This window comes from Bufo bufo, chromosome 1, assembly GCF_905171765.1.
Source record: "Bufo bufo chromosome 1, aBufBuf1.1, whole genome shotgun sequence".
NCBI classification, from domain to species: domain Eukaryota; kingdom Metazoa; phylum Chordata; class Amphibia; order Anura; family Bufonidae; genus Bufo; species Bufo bufo.
The window spans coordinates 790,358,799-790,378,451 of record NC_053389.1 but is presented as its reverse complement, the minus strand read 5'-3'; the positions used below and the strand labels follow the sequence as shown (position 1 = coordinate 790,378,451).

Below are 19,653 nucleotides of genomic sequence, written 5' to 3'. Positions count from 1 at the left end.
ACTACTTCCCTCAGGGCTGCAAGTGAAAGAGGCTTCATTGGCGGGAATCCAGGCAGTAACCAGAGTGGGCTAGAACTGTTTATTTGTAGAGAAAATTAATTCCATATAAGGGGACGGGATGTGGGAGAGAGGGGGCCGGGATGGAGAGAGGAGGGTGGTAGAAGCAGAGGGGTCAGGACGCAGGCCTATGTCACTTCTCTGAATATGATAATAATGTTATGTTGTTAAGCAGAATATATTTTCCTTATACACAACTGTCCCAGATGTCCTGATTTTTGTGGGACCGTTATTTTTTCTGCCAAGTTACACTACACAGACATTATAATCCGAAAACCTATGTACACGAATATAACTACTATTATACTGCTTCTATGTACAAGAATATAACTACTGTAATACTGCCTCCTATGTACAATAATATAACTATTATAATACTGCTCCTATGTACAATAATATAACTACTATAATACTGCTCCTATGTACAATAATATAACTACTATAATACTGCTCCTATGTACAAGAATATAACTACTATAATACTGCTTCTATGTACAAGAATATAACTACTGTAATACTGCCTCCTATGTACAAGAATATAACTACTATAATACTGCCTCCTATGTACAAGAATATAACCACTATAATACTGCTCCTATGTACATGAAAATAACTACTATAATACTGCTCCTATGTACAAGAATATAACTACTATAATACTGCCTTCTATGTAAAAGTATATAACTACTATAATACTGCTCCTATGTACAGGAAAATAACTACTATAATACTGCTCCTATGTACAAGAATATAACTACTATAATACTGCCTCCTATGTACAAGAATATAACTACTATAATACTGCTCCTATGTACAAGAATATAACTACTATAATACTGCTCCTATGTACAATAATATAACTACTTTAATACTGCCTCCTATGTACAAGAATATAACTACTATAATACTGCTCCTATGTACAAGAATATAACTACTATAATACTGCTCCTATGTACAATAATATAACTACTTTAATACTTCCTCCTATGTACAAGAATATAACTACTATAATACTGCCTCCTATGTACAACAATATAACTACTATAATACTGCTCCTATGTACAAGAATATAACTACTATAATACTGCTCCTATGTACAAGAATATAACTACTATAATACTGCTCCTATGTACAAGAATATAACTACTATAATACTGCTCCTATGTACAAGAATATAACTACTATAATACTGCTCCTATGTACAAGAATATAACTACTATAATACTGCTCCTATGTACAAGAATATAACTACTATAATACTGCTCCTATGTACAACAATATAACTACTATAATACTGCTCCTATGTACAACAATATAACTACTATAATACTGCCTCCTATGTACAACAATATAACTACTATAATACTGCCTCCTATGTACAACAATATAACTACTATAATACTGCCCCCTATGTACAACAATATAACTACTATAATACTGCCTCCTATTATTATTATTACTATTATTTATTATTAAAGCGCCATTCATATGAAAAGGGGTATACATACATAACATAGAAACATAGAAACATAGAATGTGTTGGCAGATAAGAACCATTTGGCCCATCTAGTCTGCCCAATATATCTGAATCCTATGAATAGTCCCTGGCCCTATCTTATATGAAGGATAGCCTTATGCCTATCCCATGCATGCTTAAACCCCTTCACTGTATTTGCAGCTACCACTTCTGCAGGAAGGCTATTCCATGCATCCACTACTCTCTCAGTAAAGTAATACTTCCTTATATTACTTTTAAACCTTTGCCCCTCTAATTTAAAACTGTGTCCTCTTGTGGTAGTTTTTCTTCTTTTAAATATGCTCTCCTCTTTTACCGAGTTGATTCCCTTTATGTATTTAAAAGTTTCTATCATATCCCCTCTGTCTCTTCTTTCTTCCAAGCTATACATATTAAGGTCCTTTAATCTTTCCTGGTAAGTTTTATCCTGCAATCCATGTACTAGTTTAGTAGCTCTTCTCTGAACTCTCTCTAGAGTATCTATATCCTTCTGGAGATATGGCCTCCAGTACTGCGCACAATACTCCAAGTGAGGTCTCACCAGTGTTCTGTACAGCTGCATAAGCACTTCACTCTTTCTACTGCTTATACCTCTCCCTATACATCCAAGCATTCTGCTGGCATTTCGTGCTGCCCTATTACATTGTCTTCCCACCTTTAAGTCTTCTGAAATAATTACTCCTAAATCCCTTTCCTCAGATACTGAAGTCAGGACTGTGTCAAATATTCTATATTCTGCCCTTGGGTTTTTACGCCCCAGGTGCATTATCTTGCACTTATCCACATTAAATTTCAGTTGCCAGAGTTCTGACCATTCTTCTAGTTTTCCTAAATCCTTTTCCATTTGGCGTTTCCCTCCAGGAACATCAACCCTGTTACATATCTTTGTGTCATCATAATACAGACAATTGCACTAATCATAAACAAGACGAGTTACAAACTGGTACAGAAGGAGAGAGGGCCCTGCCCGTGAGGGCTTACAATCTACATGGTATAGGAGAAGGACACAGTAGGTGTGGGTGAAGTTGGTCGTGGCGGTATACAGGCAGCAGGGTCACTGGTTGTAGGCTTGTCTGAAGAGGTGGGTTTTTAGGTTTCTTTTGAAGGATTCCACAGTAGGTGAGAGTCTGATATGTTGGGGTAGCGAGTTCCAGAGTGTGGGGGATGCACGGGAGAAATCTTGGAGGCAATTGTGGAAAGAGGTGATAAGAGCAGAGGAGAGAAGGAGGTCTTGTGAGGATTGGAGATTGCGTGTGGGGATGTATCGGGAAAGTAGCTCAGAGATGTAGGGAGGGGACAGGTTGTGAACAGCCTTGTATGTATTTGTTAGTATTTGTTACTGAATTCGCTGGGCAATGGGGATCCAGTGAAGGGATTGGCAGAGGGGAGAGGCAGAGGAGTAACAGGGTGAAAGGTGGATTGGTCGGGCAGCAGAGTTGAGGATAGATTGGAGAGGTGCGAGAGTGCTAGATGGAAGGCCACAGAGGAGAATGTTGCAGTAGTCTACACGGGAAATGATGAGGGCATGTACAAGTATCTTCGCAGATTTAAAGTTGAGGAAAGCACGGATGCGGGAGATGTTTTTGAGTTGGAGGCAGCAGGTGGTAGAAAAGGGCTTGGATGTGCGGTCGGAAGGAGAGGGCAGAATCCAAGGTCACTCCAAGGCAGCGGACTTGGTTGACCGGGGAGAGTGTGCAGCCATTGATCGTGATAGATAGGTCTGTTGGGCGGGTTGAGCAAGATGGGGGAAAGATGATGAATTCTGTTTTATCCATGTTAAGTTTTAGAAAGCGAGAGAAGAAGGATGATATTTAAGATAGGCATTGTGGGATTCGGGATAATAAGGTGGTGATGTCTGGACCAGATAGGTAGCATAAAAGTGACACTGAAAGCAATGGGATTATATGAGATGTCCCAGACCGAAAGTGTAGATAGAGAAGAGCAGGTGTCCTAGGACAGAGCCTTGCGGGACACCAACAGAGAGGGAATGAGACGAGGAGCTGATGTGAGAGTGGGAGATGCTAAATGTCCGCTCTGTGAGGTATGATGTGATCCAGGAGAGGGCCAGGTCAGTGATGCCAAGAGATGAGAGAGTTTGTTACAGAAGGGAGTGGTCAACAGTGTCAAAGGCAGAGGACAGGTCAAGGAGAAGGAGGACAGAGTAATGTTTTTTGGTTTTGGCTGTTAGTAGGTCATTGGTGACTTTGGTAAGGGCAGTCAAGTGGTGGGGTCAAAAGCCATATTGTAGCCAGTCAAAGAGGGAGCAGAAGAAGACGTGAGAGGACAGTTCAGAATGGACATGTTGTTCAAGTAGCTTTGAGGCATACGGAAGAAGTGATATAGGGTGATGACTGGGCAAAGAAGATGGGTCAATTGAAGGCTTTTTGAGGATGGGTGTAATGATAGCATGTTTAAAACCAGAGTGGAAGACACCAGAGGTTAGTTAAAGATTGAAGAAATTAGTTAGGGCTGGGATAAACACTGTGGTGAGGTTAGGGATGAGGTGGGATGGGATTGGGTCAAGTGCACAGGTGGTGAGATGTGATCTGGAGAGTAGAGTGGAGAGTTTTTCTTCTGTAATGGTGAAGAAGCGGGTTTTGGGAGAAGAGGACTGAGCAGTTGTGTTGAGGGTCTGTGGGGACTGTGTAGTGAAGCTTTCTCTGATTTTGACTATCTTTTGTTTTAAGTATGCAGCAAAGTCCTCAGCTGAGATGAGAGGAGAGGGTGGGGGCACTGTGGGACGGAGAAGGGAATTAAAAGTGTTAAAAAGTTGTTTAGGGCTGTGAGCCAGGGAAGATATGAGAGCTGAGAAGTAGGCCTGTTTTGCATCAGCGAGTGAGGATTTGAATATGAGAAGGGATTGCTTGTATGCGGTGAAATGATCTTTAGAATGGGATTTCTTCCATCTCCGCTCAGCATCCCTGGAAGCTTGTCTGAGTTTTTTGGTCAGGTTGGTGTGCCAGGGTTGTCTGTTGATTTTTTGGGGTTTTGTTGTGTGTGAGGGGGGCAACAATGTCCAGAGCAGGGGCGTTGCTAGAGTCTGATGAGATCTGGGGCACGAGCCCACGTGAAACCACGCCCCCACCCCATGAAGCCACCCCCTCATCACCACCGGGGGGCCTTCACATTAGTTATTAAACCCTTTCAGCAGTCCCCCCTTCAGTGAAGGGCCTAGCCGTCTGGACAACCCCACAGATCATCCATAACAGTGCAATCCACAGATCCTCATCAGTGTCATCCACAGATCCCCCATAAATGTCATCCACAGATCCCCCATAAATATCATCCACAGATCCCTTATAAATGTCATCCACAGATCCCTTATAAATGTCATCCACAGATCCCTTATAAATGTCATCCACAGATCCCCATAAATGTCATCCACAGATCCCCCATAAATGTCATCCTCAGATCCCCCATAAATGTCCTCCACAGATCTCCATCAGTGTCATCCACAGATCCCCCATAAATGTCATCCACAGATCCCCGTAAGTGTCATCCACAGATCCCCTATAAGTGTCATCCACAGATCCCCTCCCCGCCCAGTGCCGCCTCCTAGCTAATTTATTCACTTTACTTGCCTCTGTGTAATTGCAGAGAAGCGCCTTAATCTCGCACAGGCGCACTGGCAGAGGTGTCGTCGAACAAGGTGCGCTGGAAGACGGCGCATGCGCACTTCGCTCGACGATGCCTCTGCCAGTGCGCCTGTGCGAAATTACACAGAGGCAAGTCAAGTGAATAAATTAGCTAGGAGGCGGCGCCGCGGGCCGGCGCCTCCAGCAAGAGTGCAATCTACGCGGTGGTGGGCTTACGGGTGGCGCCGGACCTGCATTCGGGGCACTGGACAAAACGCCCCTGGTCCAGAGCTGTACTTATTGTGGTGTTATACAGAGTGGTGGCAGCATCTGGGTCTTGGCGGCAACAAGAATATAATGTACAAGAATATAATTACTATGATACTGCCAAAAGATAATCACGGCCAGCTCCAATGCAGAGGTCCAGGGCACAGAAAAGCATGGCACTCCAACAAATTCAAACTTGAAAAGAAAGTTCATTCCAGCCTCCGGATAAAACAATGGAATCCTTTATTGAGAAATAGTCATAAAATCCAGGTATGCCAAACACATAGTGTACAGAAAAACGCACCTGTGACGCGTTTCGGATGTATATAACACCCTCAGTCGTAGGGTGTATCTCAATAAAGGATTCCATTGTTTTATCCAGAGGCTGGAATGAACTTTCCTTTTAAGTTTACTATAATACTGCCTCCTATGTACAGGAATATAACTACTATAATACTGCCTCCTATGTACAAGAATATAACTACTATAATACTGCTCCTATGTACAAGAATATAACTACTATAATACTGCTTCTATGTACAGGAATATAACTACTATAATACTGCCTCCTATGTACAAGAATATAACTACTATAATACTGCTCCTATGTACAAGAATATAACTACTATAATACTACCTCCTATGTACAAGAATATAACTACTATAATACTGCTCCTATGTACAAGAATATAACTACTATAATACTGCCTCCTATGTACAAGAATATAACTACTATAATACTGCTCCTATGTACAACAATATAACTACTATAATACTGCTCCTATGTACAACAATATAACTACTATAATACTGCTCCTATGTACAACAATATAACTACTATAATACTGCTCCTATGTACAACAATATAACTACTATAATACTGCTCCTATGTACAAGAATATATCTACTATAATACTGCTCCTATGTACAAGAATATAACTACTATAATACTGCCTCCTATGTACAAGAATATAACTACTATAATACTGCTCCTATGTACAAGAATATAACTACTATAATACTGCTCCTATATACAAGAATATAACTACTATAATACTGCTCCTATGTACAACAATATAACTACTATAATACTGCTCCTATGTACAACAATATAACTACTATAATACTGCTCCTATGTACAACAATATAACTACTATAATACTGCTCCTATGTACAACAATATAACTACTATAATACTGCTCCTATGTACAACAATATAACTACTATAATACTGCTCCTATGTACAAGAATATAACTACTATAATACTGCTCCTATGTACAAGAATATAACTACTATAATACTGCTCCTATGTACAAGAATATAACTACTATAATACTGCTCCTATGTACAAGAATATAACTACTATAATACTGCCTCCTATGTACAAGAATATAACTACTATAATACTGCCCCCTATATACAAGAATATAACTACTATAATACTGCTCCTATGTACAAGAATATATCTACTATAATACTGCTCCTATGTACAAGAATATAACGACTATAATACTGCCTCCTATGTACAAGAATATAACTACTATAATACTGCTCCTATGTACAAGAATATAACTACTATAATACTGCTCCTATGTACAAGAATATAACTACTATAATACTGCTCCTATGTACAAGAATATAACTACTATAATACTGCTCCTATATACAAGAATATAACTACTATAATACTGCTCCTATGTACAACAATATAACTACTATAATACTGCTCCTATGTACAATAATATAACTACTATAATACTGTTCCTATGTACAAGAATATAACTACTATAATACTGCTCCTATGTACAAGAATATAACTACTATAATACTGCTCCTATGTACAAGAATATAACTACTATAATACTGCTCCTATGTACAATAATATAACTACTATAATACTGCCTCCTATGTACAAGAATATAACTACTATAATACTGCCCCCTATATACAAGAATATAACTACTATAATACTACCCCTATGTACAAGAATATAACTACTATAATACTGCTCCTATGTACAAGAATATAACTACTATAATACTGCTCCTATGTACAATAATATAACTACTATAATACTGCTCCTATGTACAATAATATAACTACTATAATACTGCCTCCTTTGTACAAGAATATAACTACTATAATACTGCTCCTATGTACAAGAATATAACTACTATAATACTGCTCCTATGTACAAGAATATAACTACTATAATACTGCTCCTATATACAAGAATATAACTACTATAATACTGCTCCTATGTACAAGAATATATCTACTATAATACTGCCTCCTATGTACAAGAATATAACTACTATAATACTGCTCTTATGTACAAGAATATAACTACTATAATACTGCTCCTATGTACAAGAATATAACTACTATAATACTGCTCCTATATACAAGAATATAACTACTATAATACTGCCTCCTATTATTATTATTTATTATTAAAGCGCCATTCATTCCATAGCGCTGTACATATGAAAAGGGGTATACATACATAATACAGACAAAATGATTTTTTCTTTATGTTTTCATTTGGAATAGAATGTGTAATGTTCCCAATGCATTTGTGTGTATGGAAATAAAAGCTATTAGAAGGATTTTGAGCTTTATTCACTTTTTTAAACACACTGCTATTCTTTTGAACACAACTGTATCTGGAAAACTGGAAAATCTTAGTGATAAGGGATCTGGACCTAACTTGTCATTAGCTGGGAGTATTTCTCTACATGAGTAGACATTGGATGGCGGTTTAGCATGGCTGGTAAATGATGATGTTATTCTGCAATTAGGCAGGACGTTCCTGCCATTAGCAATTATTTCGCCCATAGCATTTGCACATCATTATTTTAGGGTGTTACTTTGTTCATGAGGTTCTCCAGCTTCAGAATGTATGATTTTGTCATGTCTGCAGGTTGTCGGTGTTACACTGGCTGTGTATGTGGGGGAAGGGGGTTTGGGGGTCACAATATTGTGCCCCCCGTAATAGCATCCTGATGCACTCCTTATATATAGACTGGCTGAATGACCCAATAATGGATATGAGTTCCTGAGAAATCCTGAAGTGTGAAGTCAGTGGAGGTCATCAGTGATACAGTATGCACAAAATGTTCTATACCCCCAGCCAGAACACCCTGACCCCTCTGCCTGCATTGTGGTCTATGAGGAAGCTGCACAGGCTGGATGTGCACCGATGGTGCAATTTAGAATAAAGATAGTGTATGGCCACTTATTGTATGTTATGTAGTCACATGCAGTGGCTTTTATAAGGGCTCTTTTTTTGGATACTGCATATTATTTGGACAGTATATGGCGGCATTATGTGGGCCTTATGTGGCAGTACTTTCTTGGTTCTATTAGGCAGAATTACATGGGCTGGATATAGCAGTATTATTTTGGCACCATATTGAAATGTTAATTGGCTGCATATGGCTATATTATCTTGGAGCTATCTGGCGCTATAAGAGGCCTGGATATAGCAGTATTATTTTGGCACCATATGGTAATGTTCAGTGGCTGCATATGGCAGTGTTATATTGGAGCTATCTGGCGCTATAAGAAGGCTGGATATAGCAGTATTATTTTGCCACCATATAGTGATGTTCAGTGGCTGCATATGGCTATATTATATTGGAGATATCTGGCGCTATAAGAAGGCTGGATATAGCAGTATTATTTTGGCACCATATGGTGATGTTATGTAGGCTGCATATGGCAGTGTTATATTGGTGCTATCTGGCGGTATATGGTGGGCTGTCTATAGTAGCGTTACACCATTTAATAGAATTAAGAGGGCTGCATATGGCTGTATTATCGTGGCTCTATACAAGCGGGATCAATTGTCTAAAAATGGCAAATGGGGGACATACATTTCTTTAAAACCCGCCCTGCTGTGGTGTTGACTGTTTAACACTTTCCTCTCTGTATTAGTTTAGCAGGATTATTTTGCTTGTTTTACATTAGTAGATAGGTGAACTACAGACCCTCCAGCAGCAGAAGAGCATTATGGGAGTCCGACCAGCTAAACCACATCCAGAGCACATGTTATCTGAGCCGCGGTACGACGCTGTTTACACTGCGCTGATTGATCATCCTACAGTCTCTGCTGTGTTTCTATTGCAATTAGTGGTAATTTGAAAAGTTCCTTTAACCCAGTATGGGACCACCCAAACTCCAGCACCGCGTCCGGCCCGACGTCCTGACAAGTTCTTGGCTTAATTAATTGAATGATGGAAAACAACTTGTGTATGTCAATTATATAAAGCCTATCGTGTGTGATACTGTCTGCTGAGCAATGTATCTAAGCTTTTTATTAGTGATACTGTCCGCAGAGCGATGTATCTAAGCCTATTGTGTGTGATACTGTCTGCTGAGCAATGTAACGAAGCCTTTTATCAGTGATACTGTCTACTGAGCTGTGTATCTAAGCGTATCATGTGTGATACTGTCTTCGGAGCGATGTATCTAAGCGTATCATGTGTGATACGGTCTACTGAGCTGTGTATCTAGGTCTATCATGTGTGATACTGTCTGCTGAGCGATGTATCTAGGTCTATCATGTGTGATACTGTCTGCTGAGCAGTGTATCTAAGGTTATGATGTGCGATACTGTCTGCTATGTTATGTATCTAATCCATGATGTGTGATATCATGTGTGACACTGTCTGCTGAGCTTTGTATCTAAGCTTATTATTATTAGTGATACTGTTTTCTGAGCTATCTATCTAAGCCTATCATTTGTGATACTGTCTGCTATGTTATGTATCTAGGCCTATCATGTGTGATACTGTCTGCTGAATACGTGTATTTGAACCTACCATGGGTGATGCTGTCTGCTGAACTGGTGTGTTTATGCTTATCATGTGTGATACTGTCTGCTGGGTCCATGTATCTAAGCTTATAATGTGTGATACTGTCTGTTGAGAGGATGTATCTAAGCATATCATGTAAGATACGGTCCACCTGTGGCCATATTGAGGTCTGTGGAGGTCCCATTATGCGTAGTTATACTGTCATAGTGCTGTCAGAATTATAGTGCCATATAACGTCTACAGGGAGTGCAGAATTATTAGGCAAGTTGTATTTTTGAGGATTAATTTTATTATTGAACAACAACCATGTTCTCAATGAACCCAAAAAACTCATTAATATCAAAGCTGAATATTTTTGGAAGTAGTTTTTAGTTTGTTTTTAGTTTTAGCTATTTTAGGGGGATATCTGTGTGTAGGTGACTATTACTGTGCATAATTATTAGGCAACTTAACAAAAAACAAATATATACCCATTTCAATTATTTATTTTTACCAGTGAAACCAATATAACATCTCAACATTCACAAATATACATTTCTGACATTCAAAAACAAAACAAAAACAAATCAGTGACCAATATAGCCACCTTTCTTTGCAAGGACACTCAAAAGCCTGCCATCCATGGATTCTGTCAGTGTTTTGATCTGTTCACCATCAACATTGCGTGCAGCAGCAACCACAGCCTCCCAGACACTGTTCAGAGAGGTGTACTGTTTTCCCTCCTTGTAAATCTCACATTTGATGATGGACCACAGGTTCTCAATGGGGTTCAGATCAGGTGAACAAGGAGGCCATGTCATTAGATTTTCTTCTTTTATACCCTTTCTTGCCAGCCACGCTGTGGAGTACTTGGACGCGTGTGATGGAGCATTGTCCTGCATGAAAATCATGTTTTTCTTGAAGGATGCAGACTTCTTCCTGTACCACTGCTTGAAGAAGGTGTCTTCAAGAAACTGGCAGTAGGACTGGGAGTTGAGCTTGACTCCATCCTCAACCCGAAAAGGCCCCACAAGCTCATCTTTGATGATACCAGCCCAAACCAGTACTCCACCTCCACCTTGCTGGCGTCTGAGTCGGACTGGAGCTCTCTGCCCTTTACCAATGCAGCCACGGGCCCATCCATCTGGCCCATCAAGACTCACTCTCATTTCATCAGTCCATAAAACCTTAGAAAAATCAGTCTTGAGATATTTCTTGGCCCAGTCTTGACGTTTCAGCTTGTGTGTCTTGTTCAGTGGTGGTCGTCTTTCAGCCTTTCTTACCTTGGCCATGTCTCTGAGTATTGCACACCTTGTGCTTTTGGGCACTCCAGTGATGTTGCAGCTCTGAAATATGGCCAAACTGGTGGCAAGTGGCATCTTGGCAGCTGCACGCTTGACTTTTCTCAGTTCATGGGCAGTTATTTTGCGCCTTGGTTTTTCCACACGCTTCTTGCGACCCTGTTGACTATTTTGAATGAAACGCTTGATTGTTCGATGATCACGCTTCAGAAGCTTTGCAATTTTAAGAGTGCTGCATCCCTCTGCAAGATGTCTCACTATTTTTGACTTTTCTGAGCCTGTCAAGTCCTTCTTTTGACCCATTTTGCCAAAGGAAAGGAAGTTGCCTAATAATTATGCACACCTGATATAGGGTGTTGATGTCATTAGACCACACCCCTTCTCATTACAGAGATGCACATCACCTAATATGCTTAATTGGTAGTAGGCTTTCGAGCCTATACAGCTTGGAGTAAGACAACATGCATAAAGAGGATGATGTGGTCAAAATACTCATTTGCCTAATAATTCTGCACGCAGTGTAAAACTACTGCCATACCATTCCTTTGTAACTGTCCCTTATAGTGAATCGTGGGAGACAATACCTAATACATAGTGATACATGAAGGCAAATATCACAGCCAGTATTATTCCCAGTTCTCCATAGTGCTGGTAATGGGGGCACCATGGCCTATGCGCAGTGATGATGGTGAAGCACTTCACATATACTCTGGCCCTATCTTATCTCATCTTGCAGGTCACAGATGGGCACACTGGAATGTGGCACAAGATGCCAATGATCTAGAAGTCTCAGGGTGAGATAAGGAGGATTTCCATGTGACACAAGGACGTTGTGTTCAAGATCTTCCGATTTGCTGCAGTTCAGGCAAAAAAAATAATATTACATTTTCCTTGTTTGTAAAATGACTTGAGATGAGAATGAAGAGTCAGGCGGTGTGAGGAGAGGGCCACTGCTAAAAATAAACCGCCCGGCCTGCTGCAGCTGCACAGCGAGCTCCACGCTACACCCTGCAGCTGGAGAACACACAGGAATAGCAGAGCATGGAGATGTACAGAGCTTGATATGTGGAGACAATATAGGAACAGCGCAGTGCAGAGAGGTAAGATGGGATGTAGTGCCAGAGCTGTATATGTAGAGACAGAACAGGAACAGCAGAGTGAAGACAGGTAAGATGAGGAGGTAGTGCCAGAGCTGTACATGTAGAAACAGAACAGGAAAAGCAGAGTGAAGACAGGTAAGATAGGGAGGTAGTGCCAGAGCTGTACATGTAGAAACAGAACAGGAAAAGCAGAGTGAAGACAGGTAAGATAGGGAGGTAGTGCCAGAGCTGTACATGTAGAAACAGAACAGGAAAAGCAGAGTGAAGACAGGTAAGATGGGATGTAGTGCCAGAGCTGTATATGTAGAGACAGAACAGGAACAGCAGAGTGAAGACAGGTAAGATGAGGAGGTAGTGCCAGAGCTGTACATGTAGAAACAGAACAGGAAAAGCAGAGTGAAGACAGGTAAGATAGGGAGGTAGTGCCAGAGCTGTACATGTAGAAACAGAACAGGAAAAGCAGAGTGAAGACAGGTAAGATAGGGAGGTAGTGACAGAGCTGTACATGTAGAGACAGAACAGGAAAAGCAGAGTGAAGACAGGTAAGATGGGATGTAGTGCCAGAGCTGTAGATGTAGAGACAGAACAGGAACAGCAGAGGGAAGACAGGTAAGATGAGGAGGTAGTGCCAGAGCTGTACATGTAGAGACAGAACAGGAAAAGCAGAGTGCAGAGAGGTAAGATGGGGAGGTAGTGACAAAGATTGATATGTGGAGACAATACAGGAACAGCAGAGTGTGGAAGTGTTAGCTGGAGAGGTAGTGACAGCTGTATATGTGGAGATAACGCAGGAACAGCAGAGTGGAGAGAGGAAAGATGGGGAAGTAGTGACAGCTGAATCTGTAGAGACAGAGATGGTACAGAAACAGCAGGGTGTGGAGAGGTAAGATGGGGAGGTAGTGACAGAGCTATATATGTAGAGACAGTACAATAACAGCAGTGCGGGGAGGTAGTGACATAGCTGTATACAGTATGTAGAGACAGTACAGGAACAGCAGGGTGTGGAGAGGTAAGATGGGGAGGTAGTGACATAGCTGTATATGTAGAGACAGTACAGGAACAGAAGTGTGGAGAGGTAAGATGGGGAGGTAGTGACATAGCTGTATATGTAGAGACAGTACAGGAACAGCAGTGCGGAGAGGTAAGATGTGGAGGTAGTGACATAGCTGTATATGTAGAGACAGTACAGGAACAGCAGTGCGGAGAGGTAAGATGGGGAGGTAGTGACAGAGCTGTATATGTAGAGACAGCACAGGAAAAGCAGTGTGGAGAGGTAAGATGGGGAGGTAGTGACATAGCTGTATACAGTATGTAGAGACAGTACAGGAACAGCAGTGCGGAGAGGTAAGATGGGGAGGTAGTGACACAATATGGACACCTCCACACAGAACAAACTAAATCCATGGCGTATTTCCACCCAAATTCCAAGGTGAATTTTAAAGGGTTAAGTCTGCAGTGAGTATTTACAGAAACAATCAATAAGTTAAAGATTTGAAATCCGCCCTGCATGTGAATATCCACGCAGATTCCGGTTTTATTCCCGCAGCATGTTCATGGGATTTGTCCACATCCACTGTTGCTGCTACTGTAACATGATATGGACTTTTTGCCTGCAGATGTGCTGGTAAAACCAACAGCGTTTCCTCTACGTGTAGGCGTACCCTAGTGAGGAAAATACTTATATAAACTCTCTACATGTACTACAACTTAGATCTGGTCATCTACAGTGGCTTAGTGGTGGGGATGAAAGGGTTAATACTGTCCCATTATCCATGGTATTCTAAGACTGGCATTGGTTAATATCTAATATTCCTGGTGGTCTGGGGTGGTTTGGTGGTTAACACTTAAGATTATATAGTAATATAATTAAATGGTTTATTGCAATATGCTTTAGGATGGTGAAGGGGTTAATGGTGGCGGTCTAGAGCAGGTAAGTGTAGCTGAACATTATTTCATCTAAATATGCCCAAAATTCTGGCCTCAGCGCCAAATCCTGATTCCTCTAACCATAACCAGGGTCTCAAAAGATCCGGGGCCCAAGCCCCAATGAATATGGCCCAGTTCTATAAGTCGCACCACTATACAGCAGCATATACCTGTCACATCCAGGGCCTCCCAGGTGACGTCTCCTCCAATGTAGATCTTCTCTGTCATTATCTTCTCTATTTGGTCCATACAACTTCTTTCAGCCGCGCCTCGTCTCTGCAGAGTGTGACACACAGACATCTTAGGTTCCTCACATTTCTATCATCATTACCCAACCTGGAGTCTCCACAGTTTTATCCTGCTGCTCGCTGTGCCCCCCAATACCCCCAAATACTATCCTGAAGAAAAATGAGTGCCCCATAGTAATAGTGCTCCTCATAGTCCCACCAATAGTAATTCCCTTCTAAAATGCCTCCATTAGTAATACTGCCCCCCTACAGTGCTCCCAACAGTGATAATGCCCCCCGAAAAATGCCCCCATTAGTAATACTACAGTGCCCCCAACCATGTTAACGCTCGCCAAGAGTGCCCCCATTAGTAGAAGAGCCCCCAGTAGAAATAAGGCCCCCTATTGTTCCCCCAGTGGTTATAAAGCTCTCTACAAACCCCTCAGTAGTAATAATGCTCCTATAGTGCTCTTAATAGAAATAAGGCAGATCTATAAGTCCCTCCTATAGAGCCCCCAGTAGTAATAAGAACGCCTAATGTCCCCTGGATTTATAATACCCCTACAGTGCCCCTAGTATTTATACTGCCCCTGCAGTGCCTTCTGTAGTTGTATTCCTCCATCCACCATACAGTCCCATGTAAATAACATCACACCATCTCTCCAGCCCCCTCCAATATACAGTCTCATGTACATAAATAACATCCCTCTCTATCTACAGCCCCCTCCAAAATACAGTCCCATGTAAATAATCACTCCCGCTCACAGCCGCCATCAACATACAGTCCCATGTAAATAGCATCACTGCCTCCCCTAGCCCCCTCTGACATACAGTCCCATGTAAATAACATAATCCCCTCCCACAGCCGCATTCAACATACAGTCCCATGTAAATAACATTACACCACCCCAGCCCCCTCCAACATTCAGTCTCATGTAAATAACATCACTCCCTCCCACAGCCGCCATCAACATACAGTCCCATGTAAATAACATCCTTCCCTTCAGCCCTAACACACAGTCCCAGTTAAATAACCACAACTTCCAGCATCCCTCCCTTCAGCCCTAACATACAGTCCCAGTTAAATAACCACAACTCCCAGCATTGCTCTGCCTCTCCCTTCACTTACCTCTTCTCATGTAGCAGACCTCACCACAGGTTCTTCCCCCAGGACTTCTCCTCTTCAATGCCCTCCTCTCCTGCACTGGTCACATGATGGTGACATCATCGCAGGTCCTTCTCAACCACTGCCTGTTTTAATGGTCACATGACCTGTGATGTCATCACAGGTCCTTCAGCTCTTCCAGTGCATTAGATTCAATTGTATTGCCATCCTGAGGCAGGACATTCGGGGCCTGGGACAAAACATCAGGCCCAGGCCCCGAATGTTTTAACCTAGCAACGCCCCTGCCTCTAACACAACATCCAATTAAATTAAGAAAGAAAAAAATCTCTGTCTGCCTGTAGCTGCCACTAGAGGGAGCTCACTGCATAGAGCAGGGATGCCTAACTTGCGGCCCTCCAGCTGTTGCAAAACTACAACTCCCAGCATACCCAGACAGCCTACATCTATCATCCTACAGCAGGGCATGCTGGGAATTGTAGTTTTGGAACAGCTGGAGGGCCGCAGGTTGGGCATCCCTGGCATAGAGAGTTATACAACACCAATTAACCTAAACAAGTATGGCTCCCCCTAGTAGCGCCAAGAGTATTTTCTATTTAGTTCCATATATTATCACAAGTAGGCAGTGGCATACAAAAATAGTTTTGGGGACTGGAGTGCAGACCTGAATATTAAGTGTGAATGATACTCTGATCACTCCACCATGTTGGAGTAGCAGTTATGTTGGAGCTAGCGTCGCCCCTTTAAGGGCTTGTGGTACAGTGAGGCGTGGGGACCATGTTACAGCTGCACACAGCGCGGGATGCTGTGGCTTGGAGCTAGTAAACAGAGAGCCTGCTGTCACTGTGATCTCAGGAGCCGCTGTGACATGGACAGGCAAGACACAATAAGTGTGTGTCTGCAAGAGCAGAACAGCATGAAGAAGGCTTGTGGGGGAGAAAAGGGCGAGGGATCGGGGGGAGAGCAAAGAAGAAGAAACTGAGAGATGAGGCAGGAAGATGTGGGGAGCAGAGGAAGATATGAAAAGACTGAGGAGGAACTGGAATAGAGAGAGGGTAAAAGGGAGCGAAGGAATGACGAGAGGAGAAAAGCAGGAGAGGACCGAAGAAAAGGAGAAGACTAGACGTAGAATAAGTGGGGCAAGTCAGTAAAGTAAGGGCTGAAGAATGAATGGAATAGCGGGACAGGAGGGGTAAAAGGGCAGGAATGGAGAATTATTGCGCAGGAACAAAGAGAGAGTGCAGGAAGGAAGACAGAATGCTCATGAAGGTAGAGAGTGCAGGAAGGAAAAGAAAATATGCAAGGAGGAAGAGAGTGTGCAGGAAAACAAGAGTGCAGGAAGGAAGAGAGTGTGCAGGAAAGAGGAGAGAATGTGCAGGAAGGCAGTATGCGGGAAGGAAGAGAGTGTGCAGGAAGTAAGGATGAGTATTCAGGAAGGAAAAGTGTGGGTGTAGGAGGGAAAAGAGTGCATGCAGCAAGAATGAGAGAATTGACAGGAAGGAAGAGAGAGTGTGCAGGAAGTAAGGATGAGTATTCAGGAAGGACAAGTGTGGGTGTAGGAAGGAAAAGAATGCATGCAGCAAGAATGAGAGATTGGGCAGGAAGGAAGAGAGTGTGTGCAGGAAAAGGACAGGGTGCAGTAAAACAAGAGTGTGCTGGGAGGAAGGAGTATGTGGGAAGGAAGAGACTGTGCAGGAAGGAAGAGACAGTGTGCAGGAAGGAAGAGACAGTGTGCAGGAAGGAAGAGAGAGTATTCAGGAAGGAAGAGTGTGGGTTGTAGGAGGAAAAAGAATGCATGTAGCAAGAATGAGAGAATGGGCAGGAAGGAAGAGAGAGTGTGCAGGAATGAGTGTGAAGAAAGGAAGAGACGGTGTGCAGAAAGGAAGACAGAGGATGCCGGAAGGAAGAGATACTGTGCAGATCATGCAGAAAGAGATACGGAGCGATCATGAAGAATGGAAGAGAAAGAGTGCAGAAAGGCAGTATGCAGGAGCAATAAGTGAGCATGCAGAAAGGGAGAGCGTGTGCAAGAAGGAAAAGAGAGTACGCAGGAAGTAAGAGAGAGCGTGCTGCAAGGAATAGAGATTGTCAGAAACAGCAAAAGATCATGCAGGCAGGGAGAATGTGCAGACATCAATAGAGTGTGCAGGAACAAAGAGAGTGTGCAAGGATGAAAAGAGAGCACAGAAAGAGTGTAGAAACCTCCCAACTTTTGAAAATCACAAAGAGGGACAATATATGCCGACGCGCATCGCGGCAATATTTTTCATACTAGGCCACGCCTCAAACTCCGCCCCAAAGCATAATTACTGCGGCAGCTGGGGATCGGTTAGGTTTGCAGCATGTGGAGCCCCTGGGAGGATTGTTTTCTTGCACTTCATTAACCATTTACATATTAGTACATAAATCCTCAGATTATAGATATTTTAAGGTCCAAATTGCACCAAATAATGAAGTTCTGGTCTAATATACAGGTAGAAACCATGCAGATAGTTTAGTACGGAGTAGTTTAGTAAATTTAGTAATGCACATTTATGGAATTATTCCCCAGGGAGGCATGAAAGAGAGGAATGACAATAGATGACAGTGTACAGGTAGAGGAATGATGAGTGAAGCAAAGAGATAATGGAGGAGTATGGGAATGGAGAGACAGTCAGCGGGAATTAACAGCTGGAAAGACAGGAATAAAGACGCTTCAAGAATGAGAGGTCAGGAATGAGGAGAAAACAGGAGAAGAGATGCAGGATATTACTAGGGTGATACATGGACATCTCGGTGTAGTCTCCTGAAGAAGAGGTGGCCATGACTACAGAATATACAGAGACAGAGCAGAGAGATGTGCGTCAGGGGCTGAGTAGAGAGAAGTCGAGATGGAGCAGAACGTGTGACACTCAGCACAGGCCGAGACACTGCCGTGGGATCATGAGAACAGACAGCGACTACATACTGGAGACTGGGGCCATTATAAGAACTGGTGTGGAGACTGGGAGGCATCACTTGTAGCACCCAGAATCCAGGAGAGAAAATGAAAGCAGTGATTAGATTGGTTGCTGAGGGAACCTCTTTTCTGAATCTAATCATAAAGGGTAATGATGTTCTCACTCCTGTCACCCTGTGGTGGGAGGAGCAGACTACATGTCACATAGCTCCTCCCTCCTGTCTGTCACCCTGTGGTGGGAGGAGCAGACTCCATGTCACATAGATCCTCCCTCCTGTCTGTGTCACCCTGTGGTGGGAGGAGCAGACTCCATGTCACATAGCTCCTCCCTCCTGTCTGTGTCACCCTGTGGTGGGAGGAGCAGACTCCATGTCACATAGCTCCTCCCTCCTGTCTGTGTCACCCTGTGGTGGGAGGGGCAGACTCCATGTCACATAGCTCCTCCCTCCTGTCTGTGTCACCCTGTGGTGGGAGGAGCAGACTCCATGTAACATAGCTCCTCACTTCTGTTTCACCCAGTAGTAGTTATGTTATGTCTGTGAATTGTAACTATACTACCTTTCTTTTCTGTCCTCCTCTTACAGAGCACAGTGACACGGCACACACCTTATTTTTGTTTGGCACAAACAACTGAAGACATGATGGCACAAGTTCTACACATGGAGACTCACTTTCCAGGTATCAACTGTCCAGTCTTATCATCCGCTGACTGCAAAACCACCATGGATTATATCTAAAATGGAAATTGGGTTATTAATAATAATAATCATCATTATAATTGAAACAGACTAAACACAATTGCCCATTAAAATTATTAACACTG

The 19,653-nt window shown here is 42.4% G+C and overlaps 1 protein-coding gene across 1 annotated transcript in view; it reads left to right on the top strand.

The window, feature by feature from the left end:
- Positions 1-19,653, top strand: part of KANK2 (KN motif and ankyrin repeat domains 2) — a 66,219-nt gene that overhangs the window by 22,569 nt on the left and 23,997 nt on the right. Inside the window, exon 3 of the mRNA XM_040414972.1 lies at positions 19,415-19,508. Coding sequence (XP_040270906.1) covers positions 19,469-19,508 — 40 coding nt within the window. The 5' untranslated portion in view covers positions 19,415-19,468. The remainder of the gene's footprint in view (positions 1-19,414; positions 19,509-19,653) is intronic.